This window comes from Chrysochloris asiatica, unplaced genomic scaffold (assembly GCF_000296735.1).
Source record: "Chrysochloris asiatica unplaced genomic scaffold, ChrAsi1.0 scaffold00175, whole genome shotgun sequence".
Classification (NCBI taxonomy): domain Eukaryota; kingdom Metazoa; phylum Chordata; class Mammalia; order Afrosoricida; family Chrysochloridae; genus Chrysochloris; species Chrysochloris asiatica.
Window position 1 is genome coordinate 4,716,032 of NW_006408693.1, and position 24,186 is coordinate 4,740,217.

Consider the following 24,186-nt stretch of genomic DNA (forward strand, 5'->3'; position numbering starts at 1 on the left):
AGAACCCAGCTTCTCGTATTATTTGCTCAGCATACAGGTTGAATAAGTATGGTGAAAGAACACAACCTTGTCGCACAACTTTCCCAATTTTGACCTGTTAGTAAACCTAAAATCTGTTTGAAGCTAAAGCAATTATCAGAAAACTTGAATGCAAGGATTTCAATATGTCACTATTCATAATCATATAAATCTTAAAAATGCAAAGAAATCTACAATGGGGATAAAGTATTTTTAAGGAGAAGAGTGAAAATTTTAAATGCTGATTAAAGGAAAGAAGCAATACACAAAACAGAATAAACATTATTATGTCAACAATGAAAAAGCTTGACAAAAAGTATAGTGTTATATATAATACAAAATTATGCAAATGATATATAAATGTAAATGTTATTATTTTCATCTATATAGTACTTGTATAATCAGAAAAAATGTTTAAGAGATGTAAAGTTTATCATTTTAAAATCAAAATTCATTCTTCTTTATGAGACATCATATACTAGAGTTGGTGAGATTCTCAAATAATACACACACTCTACTGTGACATGGTCTGTAAGATAAACACTTGGCTGCTAACCACAAGCTTGGCAGTTTGAACTTACCAATCTGTCCCTGGAAGCCCTATAGAGGGTCGCTATGTGTGAAAACTGACTCAACAGTACTTAAGAACAACAACAGGTATGCTCACCAGGCAACAACTTCAATAGTATGATTGCAATCATTTTTTCTAAATAGGATTACAAAGCAATATTTTCTCCTTTCAACAGCAGTATTACAGATTTTACTTACTTTACCACAATATTTCCTAAGCACCGAGCCTTCAGTTTTTGCATGTTGTCATCCAAAATCATAACTGCAAAGTGAAATAAATAAGTAAATGAAGTAAAATTTTATAATTTAAAGCTTAAGGATATTTCCATAATTTTAAATTCAGCCTTCAAAAAAAAAAAAAAAGAAATTAGCATTATTAAGGCATTGTCTAATTCCTGTGATACCAAGAATATATCATATAAACATTGCAAAATATTTTATTAAATATAAAATGTACACACTTTTCATTCTTGACAAGATAATACATTTCAGAAAATCTGTTAAATAAAATTCATCATTTTCCAAACATGCTATTAATTTCAAGATCTGTGTTTATGTCCATTTAAATGTGCTATTCTACTCTACTAAGAGCATTTCTTAAAAATGTCAGTTTTTCAAAAGTGAAAGGAAAGAAATCAAGCTTTAAAATATAACTGCAACAAAATTGCAAGCAATAAAAAGGAAACATTTAAAAGCCTAGAAAATCACTTACATGGATTTAAGCCTTAATATTCACTTACAGCTTTGAAAGATCAATTTAATCAATCCAAATATTATCCCAATATATTCTACATTGACTCTAAGAAGATCCTGAAGCAATTTAGAAGATCAAAGCTTGGATCTAAGTCCAACAGTTTAATACATATTGAATATGTCCTCTAAGTTCAAACTGATATGTCTTCATTCATAAAGGTAATAAAACTATAAGAAGTTATTTGGAAAAAAGTCAAGGACACCCTCCCTCAGAAAACAAATAGTTTTGTTCCCTTTTTTGAGTATCCAGATCTCCTTGTTTTAAAACTGTATTTCGACATCTATCTATACGGAGGAGTCCTGGTGGGGCTAAGCGGGTTAATGCACTGGATTGCAAGGTCAATTTGAACCCCAAGGTCGGTGGTGCAAGCTCATCAGTTGCTCCTCAGAAACCCTGTACAGAGTTGTTATGGGTTAGAACAGATGCAATGGCACTTAACAGCAACAACAGCAACATCTGTATGGAATCAAATTGACAACAATAACTCCAAAGATTAAATGGGAGCTTTAGGGGGCAGTGAGTTTATGTTAATGGAGGAGAAAAATCAGAAACTGAGAATTAGAATGGTCACAGAACTTAAAGAATGTAATAAACAATGTCAAATTGTACATGTAGAAACTGAATTGATATGAGGGTTATTTCAGAAATGTCCTAGAAAAATTCTATTTGAATCCCCCTTGTAGGCTTTACTATGTATATCCAAAACAACAACAAAAGAAATAATTTTTAAAAACTATTCTGATACTTACTATACATATAGATGTAGAAATCAGTCTCTCACTAGATAGTAAGTTCCCTAAACATGGAGTCCACACCTAATATGTCTTTATTTCCCTAGATACCAGTACAGTGGCCAACATAGCAACTAAGTGACACTGAGCATGTTCTATTACACTTCATCTTCCCTATCCTGGTGTAATGCTGCAAGTTAATGCACTGGACTTCAAGGTCATTTGAACCTCAAGGTCAGTGGTTCAAGTTAGCCAGACACTTCTCAGAAATCCTATATAGAGTTGCTGAGTCGGAACCAGCTCTATGGCACTTAACAACAACAGTAATCTTAGAACATTAATAATCATTTTCTCACACTACTGGTTTAAGAATTATTGGGAGGAAAAAAAAAAAAATATATATATATAAGTGGCAAGCAGGCAAAATATACTCAATAAATAATTTGAAATTAAATGGTATACTATATTGAATGCTTCTTTTTAATTGATAATTACATTCCTTTCCTCTCAAAAGAAAACCATTAGGCCTTATAAATCGAATATTAAATGGTGTATTTTATTATCCTAATTACCACAAAACATGAAAAACATGCATCATAAAGCCACTAGTTCCTTGGTTGTAGTTTACTTCTAATATTTTATCTATAGTATGTGTAAGCCAATGGTTTTAAGACAATGACAAACTTCTGTACTGAAATGCTCCAAAAAGTCAAAGTTTAGCTCTTTCTTATTACTAGAGATAAAAGTAATACTAAAATGCTGAAAAGAAAAGTACTTAATATTTCTCACAATTAGCCCTAAAATATCTCAGCACAAAAGTAATATCCTCAGTAAAAGAAACAGGGATTACAGAAGTATTCACAAAAGCTGGTCTAATGTTTCCATGGTCTTGACTAGAGAAGATACTGACTTTACAGAGTACCTATTATTTCTCTTAAAAATAAAAACAAAAATGTGTTGGTGGTAACTTCAATTTACTTGATATGGCTTTTCTATTCAAAATATTATTAAATCCATAAAATGATTGGGTGGGACTATACAACAATTTCAATACATACTGCAGACTGTAATCTTTGATACTGTATTCATCAGCTAGTATCTCAAGTCATTTAATTAGAAAACCAAAAGCTAAGTGCATGCTAAGTATTTCTAAAGCTGAACTAACTGATGAAAAAATTCAAGCCTCGACTTGCAATAGTGAGAGTTTCTGTGGGCAAAATATTAAATGATGCAGAAATTATCAAAAGAAGATGGAAGGCCCCCTCTAAGACTGAAGCTCAAAGGGAATACATGAGCAAGCATGCAAGCTTGATGGCGACCACATTGGTCTACTGGTGAGTGGAAGAGAGGGAAAGGCAGCAATAAAAAAATGGGCTGAGTTCAACCACATTCCATAGACTCCCATTGACCTAGAGATGAGAGAGAGAAGAGGAAAGGCTGGTTGGTCCAGGGGACACCTGAGCCCATGGACAAGGACTTAGACACAGAGGTCTAGAGCTGAGAGTGAAGCATACAGCTGATATAAAGTGAGGGTAGAAGCACAAGCACACCCAAACTTGCAGATAACACCCTCTTGACCTAGCCTTGATAGCTTGATAATCAGATCGTGACTAGAGGAAGATAAAAAAGAAAACAATTTTTGATAAAGGATATGAGGGTAAACTGCTACACTTTGATGAACTTGACCTATATGGAGGTGTTGTTGTTGTTATGTGCCATGGAGTAGGTTCTAACTCATAGTGAACTTATACAGGGTTTCCGAGGCTGTAAATCTTTATGGGGACAGAAAGCCTCATCTTTCTCCCACATAACAGCTGGTAGTTTTGAACTGCTGACCATGAGATTAGCAGCCCTATTTGTAACCACAGAGTCTTCATATCAAATATCAATGTTATTCCCTCTGTATACAGGGTAGATAGGGATGGGCAATTTAGACATTGGCTACCTAAAATGAGGGGGCAATCAAAGGCATGAAGTGACTGGTTTACAAGGTTTCAAGAGGGAGTTTAGTTTAAAAGTATGGGGGGAACAAAAGAGTCCCCACTGAATAGCTGTCGTCTTGTCTAGATGGGTCTGGTGAAAAGACATAGGGATAAGATTCGTAAGATTCAGTAGTGAATAATTGTTATCATAACTAATTGCGACTGTCACAATTATAAAGGTAGAAGTTTTGTAACTAAAACAGGGGAGTGGTTAATCTTACAGTCCATAAACAGAAGACCCTAGGACCATCCAGGGAAAAGAGCACAAGCTGAATGCGGGACCTTATCCAGAGAAGCAGGGACATCAAAGATGGAAGTAGAAATGGGGACATGGAAAGAGGGAGCAGCTGAGGACTAGATTCATGGAAAGAGGGACTGAGAACTTGTAGCCAGGAGACAGACTTGCAGAATATGCCCTATGGTGGTGTAAATAATTATATATGCCTGAGTGTTGTTGTTGTTTTTTTTTTTTTTAAAGAGGAGTTAAAATGAATAGACAGAAATACTGTTAACTGATGGTTCATGGGGGGCATTATAATGAAACAAAGTATATGATTCATTGAATGTAAACCTGATGATCTGTCTTGTAAACTTTCACTCAAGTCACAATAAAAACTTTAAAAAAAAGAAGATGGAAGGTATACACAGAGTCATTGTTGTACCAAAAAGAAATTGCTCAACCATTGCAAGAGGTAGCATATGATCAAGTATCAGTGGTATTGAAGGAAGAAGTTCAATATTCATTGAGGTATTGGCAAAATACAAGGCACCAGAAATTGATGGAATATAAATTGAAATTGTTCAACCAATTGATGCGGCGATGGAGGCACTCACTCATCTATGCCAAGAAATTTGGAGGACAGCTACCAGGCCAATCAATTGGAAGAGGTCAAGATTTGTGTCCAAGCTAAAGAGAAGTGAACCAAAGGAATGTGGAAATCATTGAATGATATCATTAATATCACATGCAAGTAAAATTTTGGTGAAGATAATTTAAAATTTTCAGCAACAATACATAGACAGGGAACGTCCAGAAACCAAAACCTGATTCAGAAGAGGATGTCAATTAGGGATTTGTTGACATCAGATGGATCTTGGCTGAAAGCAGAGAATACTAGAAAGATGTTTACATGTGCTTTATTGACTATCCTAAGTCTTTTGACTGTGTGGACCATGACAAGCTATGGATAACATTGCAAAAACTGGGTATTTCAGAACAGTTGACTGTGCTTACGAGGAACCTGTACATACACAGATATTACAACCTTGCTTACTGAAAATGAACAGTACTTAAAATACTTACTGATGAAGATCAAAGACTTCAGCCTTCAGTGTGGATTGAATGTCATTGTACAAAAAAAAATAAACCTCAAAACTGAACCAATAAAGTACTAATGATCAATGAAGAAAAGATTAAGGTTGTCAAATACTTCGTTTTGCTTGGATCCACAATCAATATTCATGGAAGTAGTAGTCAAGAAATCAATCGATATATTATTGCATTGGGTAAATCTGCTGCAAAACTTTAAAAAAATATATTCAAGAGCAAAGATATCAGTTTGAGGACTAAGGTGTGCCTGACATAGGCATGTATTTTTGATTGCCTCATAAGCTTGTGAAAGTTGGATAATGAATAAGGAAGACAGTAGGAAAATTGATGCATTTGAATTATGGTGTTAGAGTAGAATATTGAAAGTATCATGGACTGCCAGAAGAACAAAAAATTATGTGTTGGAAGAAAACCACCCAGAATGCTCTTTAGAAGCCATTATGGTGAGACTTCATCTTTCACACTTCAGACATATTATCAGGAGGAACCAATCCCTTAAAGACATGCTTGGTAAAGTGGAGGTTCAAAGAAAAAGAGGAAAATTCCCAACAACAATGGTACCAAAGATTGGCACAATGGTACCCAAAGTGGATTCAGGCATAACAACAGTTGGAAGGATGATGGAGGACCCAGCAGTGCATCATTCTGTTGTGCATAGGGTTGCTTTAAATCAGAGTAAACTTGGCAGAACCTAGCACCCAAAACAACAACATGCATATAGGATGTACAGGACTCTGATGCAGAAACTGATTAATATTCCATTCTCTAGGTTTAAAAAGAGCTATCTCAGAAGCAGGAACAGAAAATCCAGGACCATCAAGAAAGATGAGCATGAATGGAGCCATGAGCTCCAACCTGGAAAAGCAGCGACAGCAAAAGTAGTGGCAGAGACAACGACACTGAAAGATAGAGCTGCTAAGGGCTTCTAGGTCAATGGGCTGAGTAATGCTAAGGGCTATTGGCAGTTGCTTTTGGCTAAAAGTGTGTTGGGCATTTACAGAAATCTAAAAGTGTTTTGTGACAGTTGCCCAAGTACAGGATGACAGACCACATGGTTTTAGTACAGTTGAGAAGAGGCCTTCTGACTGGAGAACTGTTGCATCCTAAGTCGTTTTGGATTGTACCCTCTTCATTTCGCCAATGAACCTCACAGTCATGAGTATTATTGTGAGTTCTGTGTGGCCACTGCAATGGATTATTGAATTCAAATGTGAAGCAGTGTGCTATGAGAGGAATGGCTGGTGTCAGAACAGGGTAAAGAAGGTTATAGGGTAGAGGTTGGTCTGAAGTCTGATTCTTAGGATTCTGTTTGGGGCTGCTTTGAGTTTCATTCTGCTTTCCCCTTGTGATGTCAGAGGAAGTCAGTCATGGCCTCCAAACTGTTTTGCAGTGCCTTTATGCAAATATATTTGTTAGGTTAAAATAAACTACAAGAACCATGTTTCCTTACATAATCATGCTTCTAGAGGTGGGGGAGTGGGTGGATATATTTTGGAGATGCAAAAGAAAAATCTCTGAATTTCATAATTTACATGCAAATAGGAAATGTATGTTAAGAATCATAATCTAAGCCATAAAGCTGTGTTTCCACTATAACTATATTAAGCTACACTGGAAAATTACACAAATAGCATAACCTTTGTGGCTCATTTTCATGGCTTCCAAAATGAATCTGTGTCTAAATCAAGTCAGTCCCTTTGGCTTCTCTGAAATATAACTAACAATAACTAACATTCAGTTTACTCTTTCTACTTAAAGCCTTATGTTAAGGCTTCTTGTTTTACATTCTAATATGGTAGCCCTATAAAGCATACAAACCATTCACTGGTCAATGTGTCATACGACGTTGTGAGTGAATTATGTGTTGCTGTGATGCAGGAAGTTATGCCATCAGTATTTCAAATGTGAGCAAGGTCACCCATGATACACAAGTTTCAGTGGAACTTCCAGACTTAGAAAGACTAGGAAGAAGAACCTGAGGATCTATTTCTAAATATAATGGTCACTGTAAGCCTTATGAATAAATCCAGAACATTATCTAGTAGAATGCCAGAAGAAGAGACTCTCTGGTTGAAAGGCACTGAATAATGAAACTATTAAAGAAGAGTTGAGCTTAATGACAAGGATGGAGTGAAACTTTTGGGGCCTTCCTTTGTTGATATGGCATGACTCAATATGACAAGAACCAGGTGGAAGCATCAATTAACAATCAGAATGTGGACTTTAGAAAGTAAGAATCTAGAAATATTGAAGGCTGTCAAAACTGAAGTGGGACATCTGACAATAGACATCCAAGCATAATTGGGCTGAAATGAACTTGTCTTCACCCATTTTAATCTAACAATCATATGGCCTACTAAGGCAGGAATGGCAAACTAAAGAGGAATGGCATCACATTCATTGCTTTGTTTTTTCTTAAAACTTTTATTGTGCACTGAGTGATAGTTTACATGGGAGAACATCAGTTTGCACTTACCCTGTCGTATTTTATATCATTGCAATGATTACAATCCCCTCCATTTATCACCATTCAACAATATTTACTTCTATTACCTCTATTCACAAAAGCACTCAGGATATATAATCATTTAAAAAACCCAAGGGCACATTCTGCAAGCCTGCCTACTGGCTGCCAGCACACAGCCTTTCTCTTTCCATGGGTCTACAGTCCTTGACTGCTCTATCTTTCCATGTCATCCATCTCTGGTGTTGCTGCTTCTCTGGATAGCGTCACACATTCCACTCATGCTTTTCTCCCTTGATGGTCCTAGAGTCCTCTGTTCCTTAACTTTAAGATTAATTACTCCCCTCTTTATGTTATAAAAATTCTACCTTTATAGTTGTGATGATCACAGTTAGTCATGATAATAATTACTCACTATAGAATCATAAGAATCTTATCCCCATCTCTTCACCTGACCCATCTAGACAAGATAAAAACTATTCAGTGGGGATTCTACCTTTCCCTGTGTACTCTAAAACTAAACTACCTCTTGAAAAATTGTAAGCCAGTCACTTCTTGCCTTTATAGCATTCCCCTGCCCCCATTTTAGGTAAACAATGTCTAAGTTGCCCATCCCTATCAACCCTATGTACAGAGGGGATATGTTTGAACATTGATGTGAAGACTTCTTCCCTCTCGATTGATATTTTGAACTACTACATCCATAAGTATAAGTCAAGTTCATAAATTATAGCAATGTGCACTTGTTTCCTTAATCAAATTTCTTTATCTTCCTCTATTTGAGTTCTGATCACCAAGCCATCAAAGCTAGGTCAAATGGGTACTATCTGCAAATTTGGGTGTTCTTGCATGTCTCCTCTCACTTCATATCAGCTGGATGCTTCGCCCTCAACTCTAGCCCTCTGTAGCTAGGTCCTAGTCCATGGACTTAGGCATTCTCAGATCTCACCACACTTCAGACCAACCAGTCGCTCCTCTTCTCTCTCTCATCTCCAGGTCGACGGGAGTCTGTGGAACATGGTCGAACTCAGCCCATATCTTTATTTGCTGCCTTTTCCCCTCTTCCACTCACCAGGAGCCCAATGTGGTCACCAGCAAGCTTGCATGGCTTCTCGTGTGTTCTCTTTGAGCCTTAGTCTTGGAGGAGTTTGTCCTGAAGGGACTTGATTACTTGCATTGATGGCTCCCCGGCAAACCATATGCTTATTCTTGTAGTAGCCAGTCAGACTGCTGTTTTTGTTTTGGATTTTTCCTGCTGGTCTTTCAAGAAGTATCCTCTGTTCCTCTAGCCAACCCAAACATGTCCTTTCAAGTGGGAACTTCCCACCTCAGAAGGTTATGGATGGGATTTAGGATTCCACCTAAAGTTCTATACACTACAAAGTCTCCACAAGAGGCCTATTTCACTGGACAATATCTAGAACCACATTTTCTGTAATCATGTTTCCCAATATTCCTTTCTATCCCACTTACATGTCTCTTTTACAAATTCAAACTATGCCTTCATCCTTGTATCGCAGAGTCCTGTAGTTCCAAGGTTGAGCACACATCACTATTTACCTTTGTCACATTTAGCTCATGCAAACTTGCCTGAGTGTTCCCCTATCTACCTTGTTCTTCCATCCCCCAACCCCTTCTTGTGTTTTGTCCTCCTCAACACCCAAACTATGCTGTGTCTATCCTCTAACCTGTGCTCTACCATCCCCTCTCTCCAATCCCTGGTAGCAAACAAAGGTGTGTTTCTTTTGTTGTTGTTGTTTTTCTTTCTTTCCTTTAGTTTGGGTATCTTTTCTTAGGTATGTTGTGAATTATTAAGTTTCTTTGAAGTTACCATATATTCTATTAACTTTTTCCTCCATTTAAAATAATCTATTTTACCCTGCAAACTACATGACTCTTCATCACCTGGATCTTGGTTTCTATATTTTTACCTTCTTTCACATTGTAATTGTTTTGATCTTAGACTGATCTCCCAGATCCTCTGAATTTGTTCTTGTAGTTATGTTCTTGTCTGGACTCTTTCATCTATCAATTGTGTTCCAGGTGGGGTTTCCACACATGTCAATCTATGGCTGTTGTCTGTTCCTGTTGGTTCTCAGTTCAAATAACTTCCTTTAAGATGTTTTGAAGTGCAGGGTTGGCTTTGGCAAAATCCCTTAGCTTCTCTTTATCCTGGAATGTTTTTATTACACCATCATATTTGATTGACCATTTTACTGGGTAGATGATTCTTGGTTGACAGTTTTTTTCTTTCAGGGTTTTATAGGACTCCTGGTGTGGTGCTGTGGGCTGGGGGCTAATGCGTCAGACTGTAAAGTTGTTTGAACTGCAAGGTCGGTGGTTCAAGCTCACCAGCTCACCAGCTGCTCCCTGGAAACACTGTACAGGGTCGCTATGGGTTGGAATTGACTTGACGGCACTTAACAACAACAACAACCCATTGCCTTCTTGCCTGCATGATTTCTCCTGAGAGATAGATCATAGCTTAATCTTATTTGCTTGCCTTTGTATATAACACTTCTTTTTTCCCTAGACACTTTCAGGATTCTCTCCTTAGCTTTGATTTTGGAGAGCTTGATTATTATATGTCTTGGTAATTTTCTTTTGAGGTCTATCCTTCCTGGTGTTCATTGGACTTCTTGAATGCTTATCTGTTCATTTTCCAGGATGTTAGGGAAATTTTCTTTCAGAGGTTCTTCAACTATCTTCTTTGTGGTCCTGTGTGATTCTTCCTGTTCCAGAAGTCTAATAATTCTCGTTATTCCTCTCATGTTGTCCCACATGAATCTTAGACTTTCTTCAGATTTTTTTTTATGCTTCTTTCTGCTAGCTCTTCTATCTTAGCAATATCGAGAGATTTATCCTACAGCTTACTGGTTCTAGCTTCCATCTCTTCAATTCTACTCCTTTGCCCTTTCAGTGTATTGTCCATTTCTGATATGTTATCATTAATCATTTGGACCTCTTTTTGCAGGCTTTGGATTGTTTCCAATACTATTTCTATCTTATTTGATTGTTCCTGTAGCACTTTCCTGAGTTCTTCCTTATTTTTCTCAACCCCTTGTGGAGCATTTGGATGCATCTCAATATCATTGTCCTGAATTACTTCTCAGTCAGTTCCAAAGCCTGTCCTCCTTCCAATGGTAACTCTAGGTGTACCTGCAGCTCATTTGTTTCAGTTACTCTATCTTGTTTCTCGAAATATGCCAAAATCTTGGATTGTCTTTGGGCATCTTCAATAATTATATGTATTTACAATAATTAGATGAATATATGTTGATATATTATCAAGCTTTCTGATTGCCTCCAGGTAGAGGTGATCAGGAGATGGGCTTCCCTTTTCACTTTTCTTACTACTCAATTCAGAGTAACTATAGCAGGTATTGGCTGTCTATCTGGTGTATAGCAGCTAGTGTTGGCTATTGCCTGGATGGTGGGATTTTATAAAGTGTGCTTGTAGCATGGCTATATGACCACAATTGCTGTCTCTTCTTGGGTAACATCAGGAGAAAAAAAGGTCATAGGGGAACAACAAAAAACAAATAATAAAATCACAGCAGCAAAAAATCTAGATTGGATACTACAGTCTATAATCAGAAAACAAAACAAAACAAAATTAAAAACCTGTAGCAGAATATGAGTATGACTTTAGCATCTCTTGCTCAGCTGGCAGGATCCCTTCTGGAATACTGTTGCATTTTAAGCAGTTCCTGTTGACCTAACCTCTTTCTTAGACTCTACATGCTGTGGATTTTGTTGAGCAGATCCGTGCTCAACATGTGTAGTAGAACACTCTAGGGGTGGGGGTGGGGCACCCACTTGCTCAGGCACCCCCTCTTGTCACCAGAGTGGAGATGCGCAGACAGTGAAAGACCAATGAACAGGAAAAAATGTTCACACCTTTACCTCTGATGATCAGTCAGATCTCTGCAGTAGGAGCACTCCTCTGATCCTGTTCCTGCTCTATCACACCCTAGATGACCACTGTAGCACCTGCTGGCAGCCACAGATCAGAAAACACCACTTTTGTTTCTTCCCCTGCAAATATCACTAGCAGTAAGCCTTTGAGCCTTCTAAGTATTCCTTTATATGTAGTTCAGAGTTCTGGGATGGTTCCCTGGACCTGCTTCATCCGGTATTCTGTATTATTACTTACATTCATGTTAAAAAGAACATTTCAAGATCTATCCTGATGTACAACACTGTCTATTATTCAAATTTACACACTGACCACTAATGACAATGACAAAAAAAATTGAAGGTTTTAACTAAATTTTAAATTTTAAATTCATCAAACATGCATGTGAGATGCACTGCTCATTGCTGGTTATTAGAACATAAAATTAGTATAAAAAAGAATGATTATCAGCTGGAAAATATGGTGTTGGTGACAGAAACAAGCCTGGACATCACATGATAGAATTTTGCAAGACCAACTACATTTTAATTGCAAATATAGATTTTCAACAACATAAACAGTGGCTATACACATAGAATTCATCAGCTAGAATACACAAGAATCCAATGGAATACATCTGTGGACAAGACAATGGAGAAGCTCAATATAAATAAGAACAAGCCCAGTTTTTGACTATGGAATACCTTTTCAAGTGCTTATATGCAAGCACGTTCATGTTTCAGGTGAAGAGAAATATGAACTAAAATGTATCTCACCTGGATGCAAAACAAATTCAAAGAATAGATTTGACACATAGAACACTAATGACTGAAGATTAGACAAGGTGTAAGATGACATCAAGGAAATGACAAAACAAGACAGCTAAAGGTCATTAAAAAGAGAAGATGAAATGGATGTCAGAAAACTGAAACTCACTAAGTGACTAGGAGGAATGATGAAGTAAAAGAACTGAAAGACTTCAAAGGGCATCTCAAGAAGACAGAGTAAAAGATTACAATGAAAAGTGCACAGACCTGCTGCACACACCAACAAGGGAAAACATGGTTGGCATTACTCAAACTGAAGAAAAAATTCAATAATCAAAATGCAATTTTGAAGATTTCTATGGGTAAATGTATCAGTGTGTGATAATGCTCTGGACTGCATGGTTGGTTTGAACTACAATGTTGGTGGTTCAAATTCGCCAGCTGCTGCATGAAACTTTATCCATTGGATGGCAGTCAACAACAGTAATAAGCAAAATGTTGAATGACACAGGAAGCATCAAAGGAGTTGGAGACATTTACAAAACAATAACAACAGCGAGACAAACTGATCAACATTCACCATTTCAGGAAGCAGCATGTGATAAAACAACAACAACAACAAAAACTATGGTATTGAAGGAAGACGTTGGCCAAAAAAAAAAAAAGGATCCAGGATATTCCAATTAAGATATTTCAACAAATACGTGTAATGCTTGGAGTGCTCACTCGTCTATTCCAAGAAGATTTGATGGTCAACTGACTGGAAGAAATCCATATAATGCCCGTTTTAAAGAAAGATGATCCAACAAAATTCAGAAATTATCTAATAATATTATTAATTCCACATATAAGTGAAATTTTGCTGAAGATTATTTAAGACATTGTAGCATAACACTGGTCCCTCCTGGCAATATGTCTGAAGTATGAGAGATGATGTTGGGCCATCCTGGCCTCCAAGGAGCACTCTGGCTGCACTTCTTCCAACACAGATCTGTTGGTTCTTTTGTCAGCCAATGACACTTTCAATATTCTCTTCCAACACCATAACTCAAATGCATCAATTCTTCTAAGGTTTCCCTTATTCACTGTCCAGCTTTTGTATGCATATGACGTTATTGAAAATACCATGGCTTGGATCAGGTGGCAAGCTGACATCTTTGCTCTTCAACACTTTAAAAAGGTCTTGTGCAACAGATTTGGCCAATGCAATACATCCTTTGATTTCTTAACTGCTGCTTCCATGAGTGTAGATAATTGATCTAAGAAGAATGAAGTCCTTGACAACTTCAGTCTTTTCTCCATTGATAAGAATATTTACAACATGTCTCAGGCATACATATTGTCAGGAGAGACCAGTCACTGGAGAAGGATATCATGTTTGGTAAGGTGGAGGGTCAAAGAAAAAGAGGAAGACCCTCAGTAAGATGAATTGGCAAGGCAACAGCATTAATGGCCTCAAGCGTGGCAACAATAGTGAAGTTGGCCCAGGATTGGGCAGTATTTTGTTCTGCTGTGCATAAGGTCGCTATGAGTCAGTACCAACTCGATGGCACCTAACAATAGCATCAACAACAAGAATTACACTGACAGGAAATTGCTAGATGTCCAAGCTGGTTTCAGAAGAGAACTTGGAATGAGGGACATCATTGATGGTGTGTGATGGATTTGGCTGACAACACAGAATACCTGTGTTTTATTGATTGTTCAAAGGCATTCAACTGCATTGATCATAAGAAATTATGGATGGCATTGCAAAGAGTGAAAGTTCCACAACACTTAATTGAGCTCATGTAAAAGCTGTACATAGGCAGTTGTTTAAAAAGAACAGAGAGATAATGTGTGGTTTAAAAACAGGAAAAGTGTGGGTCAAGGTTGTATTTTTTCACCATATTCATCCAAATGACATGTTGAGCAAATAATCTGAGAGGCTAGACTATGTGAAGAATGTGCCATCAAGATTGGAAGAAGAAGCATTAACATTTGCAGATGACACCATCTTGCTTGCCTAAACCAAAGTGGACTTGAAACATTTAATGATGAAGACCAAAGAGTACACCCTCCACTCACCTACTTGTCCAAATACGATAATTTTCTCCAGGAATTGATTGCTCCTGATACGATTTCCCAAGTACATGAGAACAAATTTTGCCTTCCTCACTTCTAAGGAACATTCTGTCCATCTTTCAAGACTGATTCTTTGACAACTCCATAATTCAAATACATGGAATCTTCTTCAGTCTTTCTTATTAATCATCCATCTTTCACATGCATATGAGGCGATTGTAAAGAGTGAGGCACAACTTAGTCTTCAAGGTGACATCTTTGTTTCTGTTTGTTTTAAAAAGAGATATTTTGCAGCAGATCTGCCCAATGCATCATTTGATTACTTAACTGCCACGTTTTAGAAAGGTGTGCAACAGGGTTTTATTATTTCACCATACTTATCCAATCTGTACACTAAGCAAATAATCTGAGAAGCTGGATTATATGAAGAAAACCGTGGTATCAGGATTGGAGGAAGACTCATACCTGCGACATGCAGATGGAACAACTTTGCTTGCTGAAAATGAAGAAGTACTTACTGATGAAGGTCAAAGACCATAGCCTTCATTATGGGTTGCACCTCAATGTAAAGAAAACAAAAATCCTCACCAATGGACCAATAAATCACATCATGAAAAATGGAGAAAATAAGTTGTCAAAGACTTCATTTTTCTTGGATCAACCATCAACGTTCATGGAAATAGCAATCAAGAAATCAAACAATGTGTTGCATCTGTGTTGGAAGAAGTACTACAAGAATGCTTCTTGGAAGCCAGGATGGCCAGACTTCATCTCTCATATTTTGAACATATTATCAGGATGTGCCAGTTCCCGAAGAAGGGTATCATGTTTGGTAAAGTAGAAGGTAAGAGAAAAAGAGAAAGACCCTCAATGAGATGGATTGGCACAGTGGCAGCAGCAATTGGTTCAAACATAGCAACAATTGTGAGATGGGCACAGGACCAGTAAGTGTTTAGTTCTGTTGTACATAGGTCATTATGAGTCCATCTAACAACAGCATGAGTTGGAACAGACTTGATGCCTCATAGTAACAACAGCAACAAGTACACAGGATTATTATTCCTATTCATAAATATGAAAACCAAATATTTAAGGAGTTATATGATTTGCAGAAGTTTATATAACTAGGTGGAGAATGGTGAGCCCATCAGGTAAGCACAAGGTCAGTGGTATGAGCCCACCAGTGGCTCCTGAGTAGATAGATGACACTTTCTGCTCCTTCAAAAAATGTAAAAGCTTCAGAAACACTATACAGAGTTGCTATGAGTAAGAATTGACTTGATGGCACTTAACAGCAACAATAACAACAAATATAACTAGGAAGTAGACTTTTAGGGAAGTTATATTGCTATTATATTTGCTACTATATCATAAATTGAAAGGAGATTACATCTCTGTCACAAAAAGCCAACATGACCTAAATGATTTTTCTATTTAGAATCCCTGCTCTTTATATTATCTTTTTGCCAAAAGGTTCAAAGGCCTTTTCATCACTCCTAAATTAAAAGGTGGTATATGTAATGGGGAAAATACAGCTGTTGTCGTAGAAGCACTTTGTTGTTGTTGTCAGGTGCCATCGAGTCGGAACCGACTCACAGAGACTCCATGCACAACAGAATGAAACAATGTCCGATCCTGGGCCAACCTCACTACCGCTGCCACACTTGATGCCATCAATGATGCCACCTGGCTGATCCATCTCGTTGGGGGTCTTCCTCTTTTTCTCTGACCCTCCATCTTACCCAGCATGACATCCTTCTCCAGTGACTGTTCCCCTCCTGACAATATGTCCAAAGTATGAGAGACAGAGCTTAGCCATCCTGGCCTCCAAGGAGCACTCTGGCTGCACTTGTTCCAAAACAGATCTATTGGTTCTTTTGGCAGTCCATGGCACTTTTAGTATTCTCCAACACCACAGCTCAAAGGCATCAATTCTTCTACTTTGTGCCCATTCCAAAGAGAGGTGACCCAACGGAATGTGGAAATCATCGGACAATCTCTTTGATATCTCAAGCGAGTAAAGTTTTGCTAAAGGTAATACAGAAACGGCTACAATCATACATTGACAGAGAACTTCCAGAGGTTCAAGCTGGATTCAGAAGAGGCTATGGAATGAGAGATATCATTGCTGATGTCCGATGGACCTTGCCTGAAAGCAGAGAATACCAGAAGGATGTTTACCTATGCTTTATTGACTATGCAAAGGCTTTTGATTGTGTGGATCATGACAAGCTATGGACAACATTGAGAAGTATGAGCATTCCAGAACACTTAATTGTACTTCTGAGGAATCTGTACCTGGACCAAGAAGCAGTTGTTCGAACAGAGCATGGGAACACTGAATGTTTTAAAATTGGGAAAGATGTGTGACAAGTTTGTGTTCTTTCACCATACTTATTCAACCTGTATGCTGAGCAAATCATCTGAAAAGCTGGGTTCTATGAAGAAAAATGTGGCATCAGGATTGGAGGAAGATTCATTAACAACCTGCGATATGCAGATGATACAACCTTGCTTGCTGAAAGTGAAGAGGACTTGAAACATTTACTGATGAAGACCAAAGAGCACAGCCTTCGGTATGTGTTGCATCTCAATGTCAGGAAAACAAAATTGCTCACCACTGGACCAATAAACAACATTCTTATCAATGGAGAAAAGATTGAAGTTGTCAAGGACTTCATTCTTCTTGGATAAAATATCAACACTCGTGGAAGCAGTAGTCAAGAGATCAGACGATTTGCATTGGGCAAATCTGCTGCACAGGAACTTTTTAAAGTGTTGAAGAGCAGAGATGTCAGCTTGAGGACTAAGGTGCGCCTTAGTATGGTATTTTCATGGTGTCAAGCCATGGTATTTTCAATAACCTCATATGGATGTGAAAGCTAGACAGTGAATAAGGAAGATCGTAGAAGAATTGATGCCTTTGAGTTGTGGTGTTGGAGGAGAAGACTAAAAGAGAAGCATATTAGTCAAAATAAAACATAATGTTTTGTATTGTCTTCCAGACCTAACCAGTTGTGTTACTTTAAGAAAGTTATTTACTCTCTCTGGGCATGAGATAACTCATCTTTCAAATTATAATAATAATTGAATTTTTTAAATTCTTACTTAAAATGACATATGCAAAGTACTCAACAACTCATATGTGTTTCATATGAAGCCATCACACACACCATTATCTTGAATAATTTCTGTTAAGATAGCTGTTTGTTAAAATTAACAAATAGCAAATTTTAATGCATTAATTTTTAATATAAGTCATTTACTCAATCAAATACTTATTAACTACCTACTATGTTCCAAGAAAATGAAAGAAACAGGAAATTGTCAAATATATCAACTTTCCATATTCTCAATAACTGTAGTAATTTCTTACCATTGTATCCTGGAACACATTTTCCTGCTTGCCCTGGAGGAGGTGTTTTCGAATTACCTAATCCAATGCATGAAGCTGTAATTGGGGATCCAGTCTCTGTGGAAAAAAACGTTACTTATTATTTATGCTTCTACTTGGAATCATAATACTTTCTTCAGTGGCCTCCTTGCCCCACATCATTTTTAACAGAATTTTATAAACATTTTTGTTTTGCTTTGCTTTGCTTGTTAAGTGCTTTGAAGTAGGTTGTGATTCACAGTGAGCCTGTATAGCGTTTCCAAAGAGCAGCTAGTGAATTGGAACTGCTGACCTTGTGGTTAGCAGTCCATTGCTTACTCTACAGCACCACAGTAGGAATACATAAATAGTGCAAATATATTATTTAGAAGTTACCTGTAATTCGGTAATTTACACTTTATATTTTAAAAATATGAACATGTATTTAGAATAATTTACATAGTAGTGTTACTCCTAAAGAAAGCCCATTTTATTGTTCTCGGTTGCAAATTAGCTAGAGCGTAGAAAGGTGAATTATGTGACCAGGAGGCATTTACAACACACACTAAAGCTACAAGATCACTCCAAAAGATGTTTTCTCTTGACTTACCTAAAATTACTTTCTTTCTGATGGTAAATAACATTTGTAAGTAAAATATTTCTATTTGTAGTTTCTTTGCTGAAATAAGTGATCCAGTTATATTTTTTTAAAAATATATGAATAATACTATATTCTAATTTTTCTAAGATCTACATTTGCCTGTTGTTAAGTGTTGGCAATTCAATTCCAACTCACATCAACTCTTTATAGGGTTTCCAAGGAGTGGAGAGTGGGTTTGCCTAGAGACCATACATCTGAATTTACAAAAGCTTTATCAAGCTGTTCCCATTCTCTTGTTCCTGCATTACTAGAGTCCCAAAGTATTGGAAACAAGGTGTTTATGTTATGTTGACTCTTTTACCAATACCATAAACTAACCCATAATTAGCTTGCATTGATTACCCATAATGTTGCTTGTTTTTCCCCTTTTCATGTTGTAACAGAATATAGTAGCTTTTGCATGACAGCCATAAAGTCTGACAGATTATTTTAAAAGAGGAATACATTCTGTTGATAAATACAAATTTGGAGCAAATAGAATCTATTATATATATAATTTATATAGGTGGGAGGACAGGATGAACTTTATAGTGAAAAGCTTGAGAACCACTGGTTTTAATATTATTAATAAAAATATTATTAATATTACATAGAAACATACCCATACATAGGCCCAAGGGATTAATTGCCTAATTAATCAGATTCAAGGCAATCTAAATATTATAAACGTAAACGTCATATTAAATGTTCAGAATATATTTATTTCACCATGATCTCTACTATAATTTATCACACATTTATATCACTTTAGAATGATGGGAATAATTTATTACTGGTCTTTACCTTCCAGAGTAGCTCCGTTTATTATTCACATTTTACGTATGGTGGCTCAACTGGCATCAATAACAGAAGATGGATTCATGAGTATTAAAACACAGTTCCTAAGTCACAGTCAAGAGCTTAAGATGCTAAGCCAGATGGTTACTGTGGAGGATAATCAGCGAGTAACCAGAGTAGAGATTTCTGATGTTTAACCAAGTGTTCTCAAATATTTTCATGCCATGACCAAATAATGAGAAAATACAGTTTGAACCTCAAGGTTGGTGGTTCAAACTCACCAGCAGCTCGGAAACCATATACAGGGTCACTATGGGTTGGAACCGACTAACAACACTTTAAATAACACTTTATGAAATGGCATTACATAGGACCATGGAATACTCTTGCCTTTGCTTTGCATGTGCACACACACACACACTTGTTCATACACATACACACATAAACACACATACATATCACAATCAAAGCATAGAAGGAATTCTACATGGATGAAAGAATAAATAGCTTTTTCTCCTTTATGTGTCTTAAAATTTTTTAGATACTGATCTCATGTATTCTTTAAAACTGATGCAAGAGAGAGAGCAGAGGCAATGACAGAGAACAGTCCTGAAAAGTGATGTGCTTAGAGAAAAGTACACAGAAGGCAAAAAGGTGATCACAGAAACAGAAGTTCCTAGTACACATTTTGTTGTTGTTTGTGCCATGGAGTTCCTTCTGATTCACAACGACCGTTGTAGGGTTTACAAGGAGTGGCTGGTGAGTTTGAGCTGTTGATACTGTGGTTCAAACTTATTTATCCCACAGTGCTAAACCAGAACTCCAATACACATTGTCGTCATTGTTGTTAAGTGCTGTCAAAGTTGATTACGACTCATAGCGACCCTGTATAGGGTTCCCAAGAAGTGGCTGGTAAGCTTGAACTGCCGACCTTGAGTTTCAAACCAACCTTGCAGTTCAACACATTAACCCACAGTGCCACACCAGAACACATTAGGAAATAATAAAAAAATTAAAAAAAACACACACAAAAAAAACCTTCAAATTGCTTCTATTCCCCCTCACAACCTGATAGAAAAGAGGTGTTAAATAAAATCTGTTATTTTTCAAACTGCATCTGTTGAAGCTTAGTTTATCAATAAGAGCACGCCAATCAACTGTAGTTTAAGCTTTACATTTCTTAACTCAATAAGTAAGGACTCAGAAAATTGTCAACAGGTGGTCCTAGCCCCTAATAATCATTTGCCTCCCAAATCTATCAACAACAATTATTTAAAAAGCCAACAGAACTGTAATTGCATCCCACTTCATCCCATCTCAGTATGGATTCTTATAAAAAATGTCAGCATCTGTTATTCCTGTACTATTGGGAGGAAAAAAAGGCAGTGAGAATAAGATCTAGTCTTAAATAAAGTGATAAAAAGAATTACCAAAGCATGGTCAATATTTACTGCCTTAGGTATTTAACATTGTGCATATTTCTCGAGACTCCTCAGGATCTATGTCTAGTGATTACGTACTTCTTATCTTTTATGCTTCAGCTGTTTTGTAATGGGTTATGATTACAATACAAGTATGAAAAGTATATTTGTCTATTTGATTCCTTTCACTGATTTTTAAGAACTTTAAGAAGAATTAGCCATTCAGATTACTTGAAGAAAATAGTAAAATTTTTACTGTTGATGTTATTTTGGAGACTAGACAAAGGATACAATTAAACAAAAAACAGTATTTTCTAGAATCCTAAGCATCAACAGGTATGCCAGTTAGGAAGAAGGTAAGCAGGGAAAGATCATAATAGTTTATTATAGACACTTCGATTTTCTTTCATTGTATCTCTGAACATGTGGAGACCCAAGAACTGATACATTTGCAAACCAGGCACACACGTGTGTGCACACCTTCATACACACAACTCTCAAGCTGGGACATGTACAGACTCAACTTCTCAATACACAAAGTCCCAGGTGCTATAGTCCTTAACTGAAATCCTAAGGACTCCCAAAGCCCCTTCCAAAGATGTCCTAAAAACATCTGCTTCAAACTATGCACACACTATAATTAACTGGTTAGCAGTGATCTAGAAAGACAAGAAATTCAAATGTTATATTGTAGCTGGAAATCATACATTAAGCAAGCCAGAACATTCTCTCTAAAGAAGAGAATGGATACTTCATTTGGAGAAATCTTTATAAAGTTATCTACTCTGGTAGCGTAGTGGTTACGAATCGGGCTGCGAACCTTAAGGTCAGCGGTTCGAAACTACCAGCCACTCCGCGGGAGAAAGATGAGGCTTTCTACTCCCGTAAAGATTTACACCCTCGGAAACCCTGTACAGGGTCGCTATGGGTCGAAACCGACTCAACGGCACTTAACAACAACAACCCTTGGAAAAAGGAGTGTTGTGGTTCTGCCAGATAAACACTGGACTGTGAATTACAAGGTCAGTAGTTTGAAGCCACCAATTGCTCCTTGGGAGAAAGATAAGGCTTTCTGTTTCTGTGAAAATTTACAGCCTCGTAAACCCTGGTGTGGTGCCATGGGTTCATGTGTCAGACTGCAAAGCCATTTGAACTGCAAGGTCGGCAGTTCAAGCACACCAGCTGCTCCTTGGAAATCCTAGACAGGGTCGCTATGGGTTGGAATTGACTTGATGGCACTTCACAACAACAACAAACCCTCTACAGTGTTGCTATGAGTTGGAATCAACTGCACGGCACTTAGCAACAACAACTGCTCTTGGAAACTGCTCAGCGGTCCATCAGCATGATTACTTCAGATCAGGGCTGTGAGGAAGAACTTGTCAAGGAGTTGAATGGTGTAAAGAATAAGCTACTTTTGTTTGTTTCTATTCACTCTGAATTAGAGGCTAAATACTTCACTTTTCTTTTCTTCCTCCGCCCATCTTAAGGAAAAATCTCATAGCATCCTTACTGTGTCACTACACTTTATTCAATCTGTGGATTGTTACCTAGACAAATTTTCCCTAAAGTTTCTAACTTTGAAAGACAAAAATAGGAACGACTGTACAAATTATTTTCAAATGTGAATTATGCATTATACAGTGCTAAGTACTTTTTGTTTATATTGTTGTGCTTAATCTAGACATAAAACTATAAGATGATGATATTCTTTTTACAGATAAAAAATAGGAGACCACGAAAATGCAAACAAGGTACTCTAGCTCATAAAGTTCATTCAGAGAAGAAGAAAGAGCTCAATCTACCACTACTGAGGTAGAAAACAAAACATGTAAAGAGAATAGATAGCATCCAAACCGTGTCTCCATGAAGGAAGAAAAATCCTTGTGACAATCAGGCAGACAGTACAAATCACTTACAAATATAGAAAACATTTACTGAGCACTTAATCACTTAATCCATGTGCTCATGGATTCAACAGTCAAGAAATCAAATGATGTACTGTGGACTACAATGTGCTGGACCCAAGCCATGGTATTTTGAAACATCTTATATGCATATGAAAATGAGTAAGGAAGATGGAAGAAGAATTAATGCATTTGAATTATGGTGTTGTTCCGTGGACTGTCAGAAGAGCAAACAAATCTTTGTTGAATGAAATACAGCCAGAATGGTCCTCAGAAGCAAAAGCGGCAAGACTTAGTCTCTCATACTTCAGACACACTCTCAGGAGGGACGTGTCCCTGGAGAAAGATGTCATATTTGGTAAAGTGGCGGGTCAGCAAAAAACAGGAAGACACCTAACAAGATGAATTGACACAGTGGCAGCAGCAATGAGCTCAAATGTAAAAACACTTGTGAGGTCAGTGAAGGACCAATCACTGTCTCCTTCTGTTGGAATCAATTTAACAGCATCTAACTGTTAGCGTAGTGGTTACGAATCGGTCTGCGAACCTTAAGGTCAGCGGTTCGAAACTACCAGCCGTTCCGCGGGAGAAAGATGAGGCTTTCTACTCCCGTAAGGATTTACACCCTCGGAAACCCTGTACAGGGTCGCTATGGGTCGGAACCGACTCGACGGCACTTAACAACAACAACAACAACTGTTAAACTAGGAGTCCTGCTGTGGCGCTGTGGGTTAATGTGTTGAACTGCAAGGTTGGTTTGAACCTCAAGGTCGGCAGTTCAAGTTCATCAGCTGCTCCTCGGAAACCCTATACAGGGTCGCTATGGGACGGAACCAACTCGACAGCACACAACAACAACAACTGCTCAACTGGCACTGCCGATTAATGTGGTAAACTGCAAAGGCTGGCAGTTCCTATTCACCAAATGCTCCTCGGAAACCCTGTACAGGGACTCTTTGTACAGGGTCGCTATGAGTCTGATTCGGACTCGACTGCACTTAGCAACAGACAGCAACACAACATATATGAGAGGTCTTCCTGCATTTAGAATTGGAGATATAACAATGCTAGTTGAGGAAAGAGTCAATAAACTACATGCCATAGTGAAATATACAGCATGTTAAAGAGTGATAAATGCTAAGGTGTAAAAAGGCATTGATGGGAGAGAAATGTTGGAAAGGGTTACGGTTTTAGACTGGATGTCCAGGAGTGTCCTCCTCCATGAGTGCAGACCCAAGTATTTGGGGAATTGTCAGATCCATACAGAGAAAACCTCAAGGGCAAATGCTCTCAGGTAGACATATTACTATAGGATTTGAGTAGCAGTGGACAACTGTGCAAGTGAAACAAAATGAATAAGGAAAATATCAGTAAGAGGAGAGGTCAGAAAGGTAATGTGCAGACAGATCCTGTAAGACTACTTCAAAGTCAACATTAAGTACTTCAGTTTTACTCTGAATGGTATTACA

The 24,186-nt window shown here is 37.5% G+C and overlaps 1 protein-coding gene across 1 annotated transcript in view; it reads right to left on the reverse strand.

Moving 5' to 3' along the window:
• The window catches only part of ACSS3 (acyl-CoA synthetase short-chain family member 3), a 304,234-nt gene that overhangs the window by 58,559 nt on the left and 221,489 nt on the right, over positions 1-24,186 (reverse strand). Inside the window, exons 10-11 of the mRNA XM_006871832.1 lie at positions 17,955-18,050; positions 787-850 (exon numbers count right to left, since the gene is read on the reverse strand). Coding sequence (XP_006871894.1) covers positions 787-850; positions 17,955-18,050 — 160 coding nt within the window. The remainder of the gene's footprint in view (positions 1-786; positions 851-17,954; positions 18,051-24,186) is intronic.